Below are 14,578 nucleotides of genomic sequence, written 5' to 3' on the forward strand. Positions count from 1 at the left end.
AACTGAAGAATAAAACTGGGAAACGGTATTTTCCCAACCAGAAGTTGTATAATTTCTTTAAAACTAAAAGGCTGTGTCCAGTGTTCCGTATGATGAGTACAGTTTAATATCTGAAGAAGCTAACACTTGTATCGCTTTGTCTTCCAGTGGCCACAAGTAACCATCCAGAGACAGACTACAAGAACAAAGACTGGGTCTTCATCAATTACACCTACAAACGATTTGAGGGGCTGACAGCCCGAGGGGCAATACCATCCTATATGAAAGCAGGAAAGTAGTGAACTGTGACCTTAGACTATTTCTGAGCCTTGGATCTTGTTTCTCTGTACTGGGTTTATGCCCTTAAAGCAACTTACCTGAGGGCTATGAACTTTTTGAAAAGTTTTTCAGGTCACAGTATATTACACACCATTGTTATTTACTTGGATTTGTTTCTTCTGCTCCATTGAAAACTTCCACGAAACTCTGTCACCTCTGATGCAGGCAGATATTTTTTGCTGCTTCAGGAGCAAGTCTGTCTCTGTTTTCACATTAAATTCCTTGCTAGACTGTTCAGTCCAGTAGAGGAGGAAGAGAGAGAAGAGCGCCTTTACTTTCTAACATCACAAAGCACATGGTATTTACAAAATATTTCACCAGTCCTGCAATGAGTGATATACTCAGTCTGCCAGTTCTGCCAGCACTGTTTTCCTAATGGCTAAGAACTGTAGCACAGAGGAAATAAAGCAATAATTAAAGCTTGAGATAGACAAAACTGTCCAGTAAATTATCTAGTAGATGAACAAAACTTGTATTGCCTTAACCGTAGTGTGTAGTGCTATTTTTTTATAACTCAAAAGCCTCTTTAATAGCATTTTTCAGCTCAATCAGTAGCCTCAAGTTGTGGTGCACTTTACTTTTGGTACTAAGACAATGACCCTCAAGCCATTAAATATTTTTCTAAATTAAAAAATTGTGTAACACTTTGCTTTTTCTGAGCAGTGACAGGAGAAACAGGCCACTCATCCTGGTAGAATTTATTCTGTGGAAGCTAACAATTTCCAGCTGTTGTACTGAAGAACCTCCATGCAAACAAATGACTATTGTAGATTATTAGTAAACTAGCCAATAACAAGAGCTGACCTAGAAAAGGAGTGGGTAAGATGGGGGGGGCGGGGGCATAGGAAGGGGAGGGAGGGAAATCCGTTTATCCTGATTGATGGTGGGCCTCCTATGTATAATAGGACAGGAGATGGGGTTTTCTGTTCTTGCTGCTGCCATCTCTTGGCCACTTGTAAAATCTGCTGGCCTTGATCAGTTTCAAAGATGATGATGCTAACTTGCTAGTGGCATGGGGTAGTGTCAAGTAGCAAGATATGGCAAAAAGTGTGAAATTCTGCCTAGGGCTCCTCTTACAAACCCTTATTCACAGTGGCCTTCCCATCCTTTACTTAGTATTTCAAAGTTCCTCTCAGTACCATGGCTAAGACATCTGTACCCAGAGTCTTCCAAGGGGGGGTCTGAAACTTCTGGTACATGGGTCCTGCCATGTCTCTATTTGACTAATTATTGCCTAATGTAGATTATGAAAGTGTATTCCTTTATAATCAGGATGCTCTCCATGAGAGCCCCAAAGTGCCTTCCCTTGCCTAAACACCTCTCAGAGCTGTCTAACTGGATCAAACTAATTTGGAGGATTCTTTATCAGCTGAGCTCTTGAGAATTCCTTTCCATGTGCAGGAACACCACTCAGCTATAAAAGAGGTGCAATCAGTGCATTCCTAGTGGCACGTGAAACAAACAGATCCACCCCCCTTGTGGTGCTGGTCTTTAGTGTGTCACTAGATGTTAAATTAATGAGATTTTTAACAAGTGCATATCTGTTTGAACAGTTTAAATTCCTGCTACATTATATTTTTGGTGCTGAACACTAAAAATACCTAGCAGCTAAAAACTACTGTTTTTAAAAGCTAGATCAGTGTGTCAAGATGACCTGGTGGCTATCGTTTGTATATAGCCCTAGCTTTCTAGACTAACAAAGGGAAGAAACTGTGATTGTAATGTAATAATGTTTTTAATGGCTGCATTAGGGAATATTCCACTAAATGTCTTTTGGATTAAAGTGTCACAGGGTAAATGTTGAATGAAGGAGTAATTTGAGTGCAAATACTGTACATAACAGGCTGATTAAGAGTGTGGGTGACAACTTGTTAACATCCTCTCCCTAAGTGCCGTAGCTATGAGACCGTCCAGAAACCCTGAATCTGCGTTGTTGTATTTCTGCGTAGTAGGAATTGGTTCAGTGCATTGCTGTAAGCAGCTTAAATGCTAAATTCTGCCAATCCTAAATTCAAGAGTAGTTTTTACTCTGACAGTAGTGATCTTTGGGCCCATGGGATTATTCATAGGACTACTTAAGCAAAGTAAAATAAAGATCAGGGGCTTTATTTGCTAGCCAGCAAAGCATTCTTTTATATTACTTAGTTTTTTTTGTTTTTGTTTTTAAATCAAGGACTGATTATTACATTTTAGATGTGGTAAAATTGCTCTGTCACCCACATTTGAAAACGTTGCCTTATAAGCCATTGGAAAGTGAAGAGCTCTTGGCATTTTTAACTATTGAAAATTGTTTTACAATTCTTGCTTTCTTAAAATGTGAAGATCAAAACCCTTTTGAAGCTGTTCTGGTTTCGGAGTAAAAGGTTTTGAGACAGCAGATGCATTGTTAACCCTTTAATAAAAGGGACTGGTGTTTTTATAAATACCAAAGAACAAGGGAGAGAGCTATACAATTATAGTTTGTAGGGGTTCACTGTGAAAGTCTATAAACAATACCTTGTTATGTAAATCTCTAGTGCGCATGTGATTTTCTGAATGCCTTCTGACCCCACACTCAGATTCTCCAGTTGGGTGTTGTATATTATTGTCCTTGAGTTAAAAAGTGGAGAACTTCAAAGGCACAAGTGGCTCTTACGAACCTAACTTCTTTCAACTTTCAGTGGGAATTAAGTGCCTTTGAAAATCTTCCCCTACATGTGAAACCTGTCAGTCATCCCTTCTAAGTGGTAATTTTTCCTTTACAACAGAGCCTGCCTTTTCCTACAGGTATTTGTTTATCAACACTAGAAAAACAGTACTGTGTATTATTTCCAGGATCCACACTTCACTGCTATCAGAATAAGATTTTTGTACTTTTTTTCTAGATATGCTTGCCAAACATTTTTATTAAGTTAATAAGTTACCAGCTTGTGTATGTTCTCATTAGCTGATAAATGGAGGTAATTAGGAATGCCTTGTGGTTTTTTGTTTAAAGCTGCAAACCGGTGAAGGTTGCAAGGAGTGGGTCTGGTTCTTTTCCAGCTAGACCTGCAGGAGAAACTAATTCTAATCTTAACCTTCCTAATGGATGTGACCGTAAATTATGCTGCCAGTTCCTCTCTTCATACTCTACCTAGCACAAAACTGCACTTAGGTGTCACTTACTATCACTGTGCCCTGACTCTGCCTTAAACTGTCCGTTGAAAAAGCGTTCTGTAAATACATGATGCTGTTACTAAAGCACATTGTAAAATTTGGCAAATCTGTTGTGTGTGATGCTGGGGTCTCAGCAAGGGGAAACCCAATTTATTTTTATGGAATGATCTTTACATTCTGCTGAGCTGTGTAAATAAATAAATCCTCTTCAGTCACTGTAGATTTGCTGCTATGTTTTGTTTTTGCAAAGGGGAATGTCTCTCGCTGATATTTACACTTTTTTATATGCAAAATAGCAATTACTTTGAAAGTAGGGTCCTTCACCTAGGCACGTTGGCTTAGACATTGACTTTGACATTTTAGCCCCTTAGACTACAACAACTCTGGATTTGATGATGGAAGTGTCTTGGGTTTTTTTTAAAATAGACTTGAGGATTGTTTCCTTAGGTGCGTTCTACTTTTGCCCAAATGAATAAGATGTTGCAGGTGAAAGAAATATGGTCTTTCAGCATAAGAGATTATAATAAACCCTGGTACTAGGCTGATGGGAAGACAAAAGACATGACCATGAGATCATGTAGCTGTGTGATGGGGGTGTACAAATCCCACACTGGGCAACATGGGGTTAAGGGATTATTTGGGTTTAGTTACTGCCCCCCACACACCTGCAGCAAATGCTCCATCTGCTGGAGGAATTAAGACAGGGAATTAGCTCATTTGGGTGGCAGAGCTGGAGGTGAGCAGCTTTGCAGGCTACAGATCCAGCAGTGCTGAGCAGAGGAAGCCTAAGGGAAGAGAGGAGCAACCCCAGAGACAACCAGCGAGGGAAGTATCCTGTGGACCTTGGACATTGGTAACCCCCTCTTATTGTGGTTTGGGTTTCCCCACCAGGGAAAGTCTCGGACTAAGATGATGTGGGGGGAGAGGGGAAGAGGCCCACAAAGGACCCCCTTAAGCAGCCTTGGTTGCCAGACCACTGGTAGCCCAAAGTTCCCTGGGTGGAATGGGAAAGCCTGGGGTCCCCTCTCCACAAACCCCTTGGCAGTCAGGAGTTGTGGCTGTGAGCACTAGACCATGCTCCCCAACCAGACCCTGAGTGAGGATTGTTACAAGCTGCTTTGGTGAGGAGCATGTGATGATCCTGATTTGTTAAGGTTCTGGGCCAGATTGCCAGCGTAAATCAGAATACTTCTGCTGACTTCAATGGAGCTCTGTCAGTTCACACCAGCTGAGGATGGGGCCTATTATTACTGTAAGGGGAAAGTGTAGGGTTTATTGTTGCTGTTGGGTGGGGCTGGGTATCGAGAAGTGGTTTGATGTGCTGTGTGGAGACAGGAATAGGGAGTGAGGGATGACCTGAAGGAGGCTCTGGTGGCGTGAGTGAAGATTAGACTCCTTTCCTACCACACTGTGGCCTGCCACAGCCAGCTGGCAGTTCAGACCTCAACACAAGTTTTTGTTCAGTCTGCTTTTGAGCACAGGATCAGTCTTGCCAAAGCACACAGCCCTGGGCCAATATCTGATCATCACTTACAGCTGTAATTCCACTTAATAGGGCTTGGGATTCCTAAAGATCTGTTTGTTTACAAAGGCTGTAACCCCAGCTCAAGTTGCAATCAGCTAGAATGCAGTAGGTGGGTGAATTGTCACTGGAGCTAACTTAGAACTGTGCTTTAGATTCTTTTAATTTTTTTACAGATGATCTAGAACTTAAAATACCTTCTTAGCCCATGAGGGCCAGCTTAAATGCAGAGCGGTTACTAAGTGATGGTAGGTATTCTCTGCTCTTACTGGGTCTAATTAAAGATGGCTTCAGGGCCACATTTGCCTGTTTATTTGTACAAATCACTCCTAGTCCCAGAAACCTGGTGGCATTTATCAAGGGGTAGCAGTAATGTGGGTCTCTTTCCCAGGCTGCTTTGCCACTATTGAAATTACCGAGTGGTAAAATTAAACTCTGGACTTGCTGTGACTCTTGCTTCTTTGTGGAAGCTTCCATAATTGCCATCGACTTGATAAGCAGCTGCTCGCTCTTCAGCCTAGGAACCTATAAATGGGCATATCTTTGACTCCCTTAGATCACCCACCATGTCAGAGCATGGACGGAATTCAGGTCACCTGTTTCCCAATCCAGTGTCTCTTCCAGTGGGCTGATACCTGCCCCTATCCAGTGCTGAGAGCTCACTCAATGTGCTTAGAGATCCTCAGCTAGAAGGGGCTACAGAAACGAGGACTGTTCAGGTAGCCTTTTGTAGCTCAAGGTTTGGGTCAGAAGCTGGTCCTGGTTCCATCTTAAGTTCTAAGGCACTCTTAGGAATGAATGAACACACATTCCCTCCCCCTGCCTGTCCCAAATTAAAAAGAAAATTCAACGAATCGGATTTGTGTGGAACTCATGGGGCTTTTGTTTTACAGTGACAGAAATTATTGCTCATGAAGATGAAGACCCTCAAGCCTTCCAAGCACTGTTCGAGCTACCCCACGCAGCCAACAGCCTTCAGTGCTGGCCTCCACCATACCCAGCCAGAGGGATCTCGGGCAATGGCTGATGATTATGCCAAACGGTTACAGTCTTGTACACAAGAGGCAGCCAACAGCACTGAAACTGCTGAAGAGTGAGTAAAATCTATCCTACTCCATTGTAATAACTCCCCTTCTCGACTGTGCAGTACCCTTATTTTTCCCCCAGGCTACACTTAACAGCAACAAAACAGCTGTAGACAAGTTGAGTGTTGCTACCTGTCTAGATCTAGTGTTTTGAAACCTTTTAGTAACCACAGGCTGGCACGATGCCTTGACAATGGTTAGACAACTCCCTGCTCCCCTTGTTTTATACTCTATAAATGCTTTGTGTAAGGGGCTGTCTCTGTTGTGTGTACAGTGTCTAGCACAATGGGGTGTTGATCCCAGTACGGTCTAAGTGGTAACCCCTGAAATGTGTGCAGAGATGATCTTTTGCATGTGAACTTAACCCTTGCTGTGCGCACAGGGAAGGAGCTGCACCTGTTATTAGGATGCTAGGGTTGGGTCTTCGGCTCTATTCCCATGGAGCTGGAGGGTCAGGGGCAACCAGGACTGCCGTTCTTGTTTGTTAGACTTTGCCACATCTCCCAGGAAGGAATCTAGGGCTAGAAAAAAGGGTGTATGGTGTTCGAATGGAAGAGGGAAAAGATGCAGAAGTTCAGTTTCTTTTCCTTTAGTGGGTCAGACCATCTGAGCGCCACTCCTGTATTTCACTCCCTGTTGTATGTACAGTTGGAACTGAGCTGCACTGTTTGGATTGTGGGGTGTTAGGGACAGCTCTTTAGGGAACTAGTGTGCCTGCTGTGAAAGCTGAATCGGCAATCAAATTTAGGCAAGGCTCTGGGGTATTCTGACCCAAAGCCCTTGACCAGACACTTTAACCAAGGGCCAAAGACCTATACTCTGAAAATCAGGACTCTAAGTTGTCATGTTGGGCCCCCAAGAACTGAGAGCCCCAATATCACTAGCCCTTTCTGAAAATCTTGGCCATCACTTATACCAGCATTAAATGGGCTGATGTTTAAAGCTGGTGCATTAGAATCTTACTGTGTAACTTGTTATAGCCAACTGAGCCTACAATTGCATGAAAGATTGACATGGGCCTGACACCTGCAAACGTTTGTGCTAGATGAACAAACAGCATTAATTCCAAAATTGGAAGTTGAATTTTAATAGCTGTGTCCGAGCCCTTCAATCTGCCAGGAAAGGATGAGATTTCATCACTGGTCAGTGACCGCTCTGGCCTTTCTTTGAAAAGGCTCTAAAACCCTGCTCCTTGAGAGCTTAGCCTGGGAAACTCTTTAAACAGATGTGACCGCACAGTAATGGTTGGCTGCTAAGGGTAAGTGCTGCACGGGACCTAGGAACTGAACTTTGTCTGCCAGCTCTTGGGCAGCGCAAGGGCAGCTGTAGCCCCTGCAGCAAAGGAAGGTCCCCTCTTGTTACCCTCACAGGCTCTGGCCTTCCACTTACAGGCTTCATAAGTTCATTCAATCTTCCTTGGCTAGGACAACAGTGGTTACATTGGGCTCTGAGGGTAAAGCAGAGGAAAATGGGGAGTCTCTTCAGGGCTGTATAAAGGGTGAGCGGGATCTTGAGTGCAAGGAACAGAACTGTCAGAAAGCACATCAGGGGAATCTGCAGGCTTGATGGACAAAATTCCTTTTCTGCTTACTAGAGAAAACAGAGGCTGCATGTAAATTATAACACTTTTATTACAGAAAAGAAACCTTACAACTGCAGGATCCTGTAAACACCATGAGTAACACTGAACCAAATATAAAACGTAAGAAACGAATTGATCTTGTACCTGAACAGTTGGTGACATTCAGTGTCACCATTTACTTAGTTTTAAACTATGTTCCAGTGGAATCTGCTTTAGAACATTCGAAAAAGGGATATGGTAAAGGACATCATTGTGGGTGAACTGAATGGTTTATGTAAACCCTTTCTTAATTAGATGTATTCCATACCCCTAACACACTAAGACCTGACTGTGTGAAGTGCTGAGTGCCCTCAACACCCACTGAATCTAAAAGGGTCTGACCCTGTGAAAAGCATTCAGGTGCCCAACCCCTGATGCTCCAATGGGGTTTGAGGGCAGTGTGTGTGTACAGAAATATGTAAACTCAAATTCTAGACCAGCTCTCCAGTATATATCTATTTACTTAAAACTGAAGGTGGTTCAGCAATAAATAGACAATGTACAACCCGTAAGCCCAATCATGCTGGTGAGTACTCCTAATGAAGTCTGCTCATGTGAGCACCTCCCTCCACCCCGAGGAAAGGACTCAACTGGGCCTTCCAGGAGGCAGATTCTTCTCACGTGCCATGTAAAGTCTTCCAGTATTTAACAGTTTTAATTTCTTTCTAACAGTCACAAGTGATTGCATAAAATGTCTATTGACCTGCCAGCAAATGCTTAAGGACACGCTTTTGTCCTGCCCTAAAGAGTTAGGAGGAGCTTTTCAAAAGCATTTAAAGGGATTTAGGAGCACACAGCCTAGTGACTTTCAGTAGGCAGTTTTGAAAATCTCCTTCCCTTAGGCACTTGTAAGGAGAGGAAATCTGTTTGCTGTTCTTCTGAGGCCAAGAAAGAGCCACTGCAAATATGGGAACTTGGCCTCAGCAATAGTCAAGCACTGATACAAATAGAAACTAGATACACATCAGCAAGTGCTTGTCTCTTTTTAAACTAAAGCAGCGTTTGTATATTCATAAGACAATTTGTGCTTATTATTATCAAGTTAAATATGGTGAAAAAATATACAAATATACCTTTAGCAGCAAGAGAGTCTAGTTTACAATCTGTAAACAGACAGAGGGAAAAGAATGAAAATATGCTTGGAAAAATGCTTTGCTTTCACCAAACGATGCTTTGGGGGGAGAAGAGGAAATGCTGAAAGGGGATGCTTATTTTAGGGGCTGATTTTAAGAAGCTGGGCTCTGTTTTTGTAGGCAGGCAGATGTGTAAGTGGTATGAGTTTTAACTGCAGGTGTAGTTATTTGGAGGGGCAGAACTGAGCCTTTGCACCCCTTCAAAAAAATGAGGATTTCAGACTGGAATCAGGACTGGACTAGCTGTAACTCTTTTTGACCATGGTCATGGCTAGTACATTCCCGTATCCTGTCTGAACTGGGCCTTTAGCGCAAACGCCCCCTCCTGAAACAAGTCAGGAGAAGCAAGAAATATTTTCTCTCAGCTGTAGATTTACTTCCTTACACAGCTGTTCTGTGTCTATAAAATGCTGCTAAAATTCTTTCCCCCTTCTCTCTCTTTTTGCCTTTTTGACAGAATAAAATTACCCAAATCAAACTGGAAGGAAGGAGTCTGCCTTGAAATCTGCAATCGGATGGGTGTGGGGTGCTCCCATGGGCAAATAGCTGCAGCAGTTATAAAAGAGGAAGAAAAAACTACCTACAGGTTCTGCCAAGGTAAATTGCTGAGCTGAGACACTCTGGCTTAGCATGCGTGTGCAGCAAGAAGCAGTGGTTCTTTGGGTAAAGAGCCATCACTAAAGCAGTTTCACGCATTTAACAGGCTGTCAGACGGATTTATTTGGTAAAATATTATCTAGATTTGTTTTCATTCCACACCACTACCTTGTCCTGAATACGAAGAGGTGATTCTGTCTTGCACAGAATTGTAAAGGAGCCTGCGACCATCCGAATGCTACTTGTTAAACTAGCTCCACCCTTCTAGAGTACAGTAGTATACGTGCCAGATGCAAAGCCTACTGGTGGTGCACACAGATTCCTTGACACAACAGTGTCACATCTGTGCTTGGATGGAAAAATGGAATCTGTCTCACGGTGCCAGTTGTAACTGAGGGATTATCGTTAAAACGAAGGCAAGCGTCTAATGCAGTTCTCGTTTGATGCTAATATTCATGGAATTCCCCTTCTCATGCTGAACAAGTTGTTCTGCTTTTCACAGGTTTAGGTAAAGCTCAACCACCACCAATCCACGTGGGCACAGGCACCTGGGGAAACCTCCAGCTGGGAAGAGCTTCCAGCCCTTCCTTTTCAAGGAGACTCTGCTTGCAACTGCACCGTTAGATTTAGGGACCATAGCTCATTATTAACATGCTTGAAATATTCCACTATAATAAGAGCGACTACAAGGATAAACCACCTTGCAAGAGAGCGTGTCCCGGGATGAAATGATGCTGAGAAATTTCCCAACACAGGAGCCCTAGTGGGAACCCGCAGACCCCTTAGTCTGTATTAATCCGGCAGATCGTTAGGAACTATTTGTGAGAATGGTGCGTTTAACCTATCAAGTTCATCCACCTGGGGTGGATGATGCATCAGAAGTTCCTGGTCTTCTGAAACATCCTCGCCTACTGCCACCAGGTTTGTTAGAGATTTGCTTCTAACACACTGGAAGTCAACGTGACGGCTCTTTCCTTCTTCCTTTTCCCAAGACATCTGGATGAACGGCCGTTGCACATAGTTGTAGATAACTTCTGACCGGCCTCCGGATCTCCTCTTGACCTTTTCTTTACAGGTGGGATAACCTGAAACACAATCAGCCTGTCAGTCTCAATCCAGCCCTTGCATGCATTATGGCCCAGCAAGAATGCTGGGTTCAGCTGGGACAACACCTCATGCACTAGGTAGAAAGGTGCTCTCATTCCACATTTAGACCCTGTAAAAATGAACTAGGACTATAGCACAGAGCTTCAGATTCTGTCAGCTCCCACAGCGACAGTGTAGGTGTCCAAATCAATTGTTCTCTCTTTTTATTTAAGGTTTGTTGTGTTGTTTAGGAAATAAAATTTACCTTCAATGCCAATTCGAATATTTTTCAGCCCACGCTCCTTTAAGACGGTTTTTGCAACATCACGGTTCTCAATGTACTTGAAGAATCTGTACAGCTTGGAACTGTAAAGAACTTGAGAAACGAAGTGATTCATTAGTCACAACAAGACCTGCATCTCCATCTAGCATTTGGCTAATGGGTATCAGCTGTGATATTTTACCCTGCGATGCCTGTGGGCAGCCCGGGTGCTGGAAAAGTCAGCCTTAGGTATTAAAAGTAGTTCTAAAACCCTATCAGCAGGCAATGGAAGGGCCTAAATTCCTTGGTAGTGGTGATACAAGTTACAGGGTAGGTAAAAAGGAGTCTGGTGCAAGTTACATGACTTTACCACTTTGCTGTTTCCAATCTACCATTCGGTGGCTGGGTAAAATGAATACAACTCACTCTTTGGGGGACAGTGCAGAAGGAGTTTTTACAGGCAAGGCAAATTAAGAAAAGGGTGCAAGTTAATGTGTTTTCTCTTATCTTTTCACTAGTTCTATCCTCACAGTGTTAGTCATTTTGCAAACCCCGTAAACATTGCATCTTCTCTAATGAATCTGTCCCTGAGACTTATGTAAGTAGCATCTTCTTGCATTAGGGATCAATGCAATCTAGGGTGTAGCAGTGCATCTAAAAACAACCCATTGCATTTTAAAACATGGTTGGTTGGTGACTGCTTTCTCTCCCTGTAACTATAGGGTGTTGGATATCACTGATCATTTGCCATTTTTTAGTGCTGGTAAATGGAACAAGTCTTGTCTGTCCTCTCTATCCAGGAAGCTGCAACTGGGAAATATGAATGTTTTGTTCCTTTGTTTGATATCTCAAGCAATGCATAAGTAAGGACGATGCAACTTCCATCACTGAAGAGGGACTTTGTCCCCACACTAGGGAAAACAGTCAGATACACAATAGCTTCCTTTAAACTTAGATCCATTTACCTTATAATTACCCTTTCCTTAGTATTGCTGACTAGAATGTTCTTCTTTATGATGCAGATTATTTCCCTTTTCTACATTACAGCTCTTAACTGAGACTGCTCCTTGTTCTCAAGTCATTATTCTAAATCTGAGACCACACTGCCAGCTCCCTTCTATCAGGCTATAATGCCATAGAAATAAGATTGTTTTCTGTGGGATTAAGCAGAAGAAGCCTGATCCTAGGAGGTGGAAGGGTCCTCAGCACCTGCAAGGAGGGGGTTCCAGGAGAAGACAAGCTAGTACGAAAGGACACTCTTATTCCAATGCCAATATTTATGAGAGCAATCCTGCAGTCAAAGCTCCCATTAATATCAATACGAATCTTGAGTGAAGGAAGGATTGGGTCCACTAACAAAAGCGGAGGAAAAATACTATTTTCTATAAACGTTCTCATTTTTTAAGGTTTGCTCCACTATGAAAGTTTGTTTGAAGCCAGAAATCTAACAGCAGAGCAAAACAACCGATCTTCATTGGGATATTCGGCTTTGTATATGTTAACAGAACTCCTACAGATGCTGATAGCAAAAGGGTAGAATCAAGCTCTGCCATATGGCTTGTACAGAAACGTTCTACCTGACCCTGTCATCACTAAACACTTAGCCATGCTGATATTAATGAGAACATTGTGCTTTAAATAAATATTTTTACAGGATTTTGATTAAATCTCTCACTCCATGGTAACCTGTTCCCCCACTAATGAAATCTCATCAGAATAATTTGAGTGAATCAAGCATTCTGAAATAAACATCTAGGGTCTGGTCTTCCCAAGTGTTGACTACCCACACAACTCCAATGGGAGATACAGGTGCTCAAGACCTCTGTAAATATCAAGCCATTATCTTTTCAATACAAGGAAATGTCCTTGCCCAGGATCTGAGAGAGCCAGTCACTGGAAGCTGTCACCCCATTCAACAAATGATTTTACAATACAATTCTCAGTTCTTACTTTGTGAGTATTCCTCTCCCATTGGAGGTGGATGGTCTTCGTCCCAGTCCACTGTGTCTTCATCTGTTAATACTACAATGTGGCATTCGCGTTCTCCTTTCTTGGCGCTACCCACCATTATGGGCAGTATAAGCTCTTCCAGGTAGTTATCGAACTGCTTGTGTGCGCCATCATTAGAGAGTTCGTGCAACAAAGCACCTAAAAGGAGATCAGTCAAGTACAAATAAGTAAGCATTACTGATCTGCCACTGCATTTTATACCAAACTGATGTCAAGCTGAAGTAGGACACACATTTCTGGGGGTATGACTCCTTAAGATGGTTTTAAAACCACCACTTGCCTTTCTGTAGCACTCAATCTGATGAGCTCAAAGCACTTTATAAACATGAATGAACAAAGCCTCATAACCTCCCAGTAAGAAAAGTGTTATTCCCATTTTACAGATGGGAAACTGAGGATAGGAAAAAGAGGCCAAATGGTTCAAAACAAGGCTCCTACTGTACATTTATAATTAGGCCCCTAAATAAGGGTGGCCTGATCTTCAGAGGTGCTAAGCATGCACAGATCTCTAACCTCAATAGCAGCAGTGTTTACTCAGGCCACCTGTAGATAGAGTTAAGCACCCAAGCATGGACTCACTGGCTTGCCCAAACTCAGTCACCGGGAGAGCCCATAAGTTCCAACTCCCACTCCCTTTAACCATCTCTCTTTCATGTAACATACATCCCAGTGTTTTATTGATCGTTGTATTAAATCTACAACAAACGAGAACCCATCCCAAGGCCCTGGGCACCTTTGACAACCACCTTAAAAACACACATTCATACCAACAATATCTCTAGTCCACCTCCCAGATCATAATGCTGGCAATAGCAAAAACAGAATACAAATATGATTTAATTTTATGGCCATTACAAGGAACGATTTTTTTTTAAAAAAGAGCCCAGACCCAATCAATATAGTAAAATCATAATCGAGAATTATGAATTCTTACAGTGAATTTAAATGTATGCATCTCTCACAGATCCACGGGATCAGCGGTAGACACCCCAGGTTTCGAACAGTCTGTAGGAGGAACCCCTTCAGTTTGCCTGCCAGATCCCAAGGGGTCTCACTCTTCCTGCACAGGGTAGGTCAATGCTATCTCAACCCCCTCCTTAGACTGAACCTCTGGGGCACCAGCACTCCTGTTTCACAGCGAGTCCAGCAGACAGAGACGCCTGGCAGAGACTTGTATGCTCTTCAGGGATTAATGCACCTCAGCAAGCACTTGGAGTGACACTCAACAGTTGGGTTTGTTAGTTAATTGGAACACAGCACAGGAAGTCTTTAGGTTACCACAGAGAGCTGAAGGTTAAAGCATAGCCCATTCCGGTTAGCCCAGAGCTAGAGCCATGGCTACACTACCACTTATGCCAGCCAAACTTATGTCTCTCGTGGTTTATGTTGCTGAGCGATGTAAGTTTCACCTGCATCAGTGGGTAGCGTGCATAGGGCCACGGCGACGGGAGAGCTCTCTCCTGTCGGCTTAGAGCAGCTACACGAGTGACCTTACGTGGCAACCCTGGGTTGCAAACTGCCTCATGTAGACCTGGCCTAGGGGTCACTGTCCTGGTGATTGGATCGGCTATTGTCTTCTCAGATTCACCCTAGATATGGGGTCAGCCCCAGCCAGTCCTTTTCAATGACTCATTCCGGCTCAGACAGCTAGGCATCATTCATACCTGCTGTGAGAGCAAACTGTCCTCCTCCCATGAACGACACAATGCATAAGGGAAACTGAGGCCCACACAGGGGTCACAAAAATATTACCTCATCACAGCATCATAACCAGAAATAGCCCTCCAAGTATTTAAATTCTTGCAATTA

At 43.0% G+C, this 14,578-nt stretch overlaps 2 protein-coding genes across 14 annotated transcripts in view; one reads left to right on the forward strand and one right to left on the reverse strand.

The window, feature by feature from the left end:
• Nucleotides 1–7,762, forward strand: part of STK38 (serine/threonine kinase 38) — a 26,489-nt gene extending 18,727 nt beyond the window's left edge. For 2 of the 3 annotated variants that reach the window (XM_073319559.1, XM_073319561.1), the window contains exons 14-16: nt 148–5,223; nt 5,869–6,068; nt 7,698–7,762. In XM_073319559.1, the coding sequence (XP_073175660.1) occupies nt 148–278 (131 nt within the window). In that variant the 3' untranslated portion in view covers nt 279–5,223; nt 5,869–6,068; nt 7,698–7,762. The remainder of the gene's footprint in view (nt 1–147; nt 5,224–5,868; nt 6,069–7,697) is intronic. The other variant, XM_073319560.1, reaches the window with a different exon arrangement.
• Nucleotides 7,674–14,578, reverse strand: part of KCTD20 (potassium channel tetramerization domain containing 20) — a 43,449-nt gene continuing 36,544 nt past the window's right edge. For all 11 annotated transcript variants that reach the window (XM_073319565.1, XM_073319569.1, XM_073319572.1 and 8 more), the window contains 3 exons: nt 12,710–12,907; nt 10,763–10,873; nt 7,674–10,496 (listed from right to left, as the gene is read on the reverse strand). In XM_073319565.1, the coding sequence (XP_073175666.1) occupies nt 10,204–10,496; nt 10,763–10,873; nt 12,710–12,907 (602 nt within the window). In that variant the 3' untranslated portion in view covers nt 7,674–10,203. The remainder of the gene's footprint in view (nt 10,497–10,762; nt 10,874–12,709; nt 12,908–14,578) is intronic.

The sequence above is a fragment of the Lepidochelys kempii genome, chromosome 21 (assembly GCF_965140265.1).
Source record: "Lepidochelys kempii isolate rLepKem1 chromosome 21, rLepKem1.hap2, whole genome shotgun sequence".
In the NCBI taxonomy this organism is placed as follows: domain Eukaryota; kingdom Metazoa; phylum Chordata; order Testudines; family Cheloniidae; genus Lepidochelys; species Lepidochelys kempii.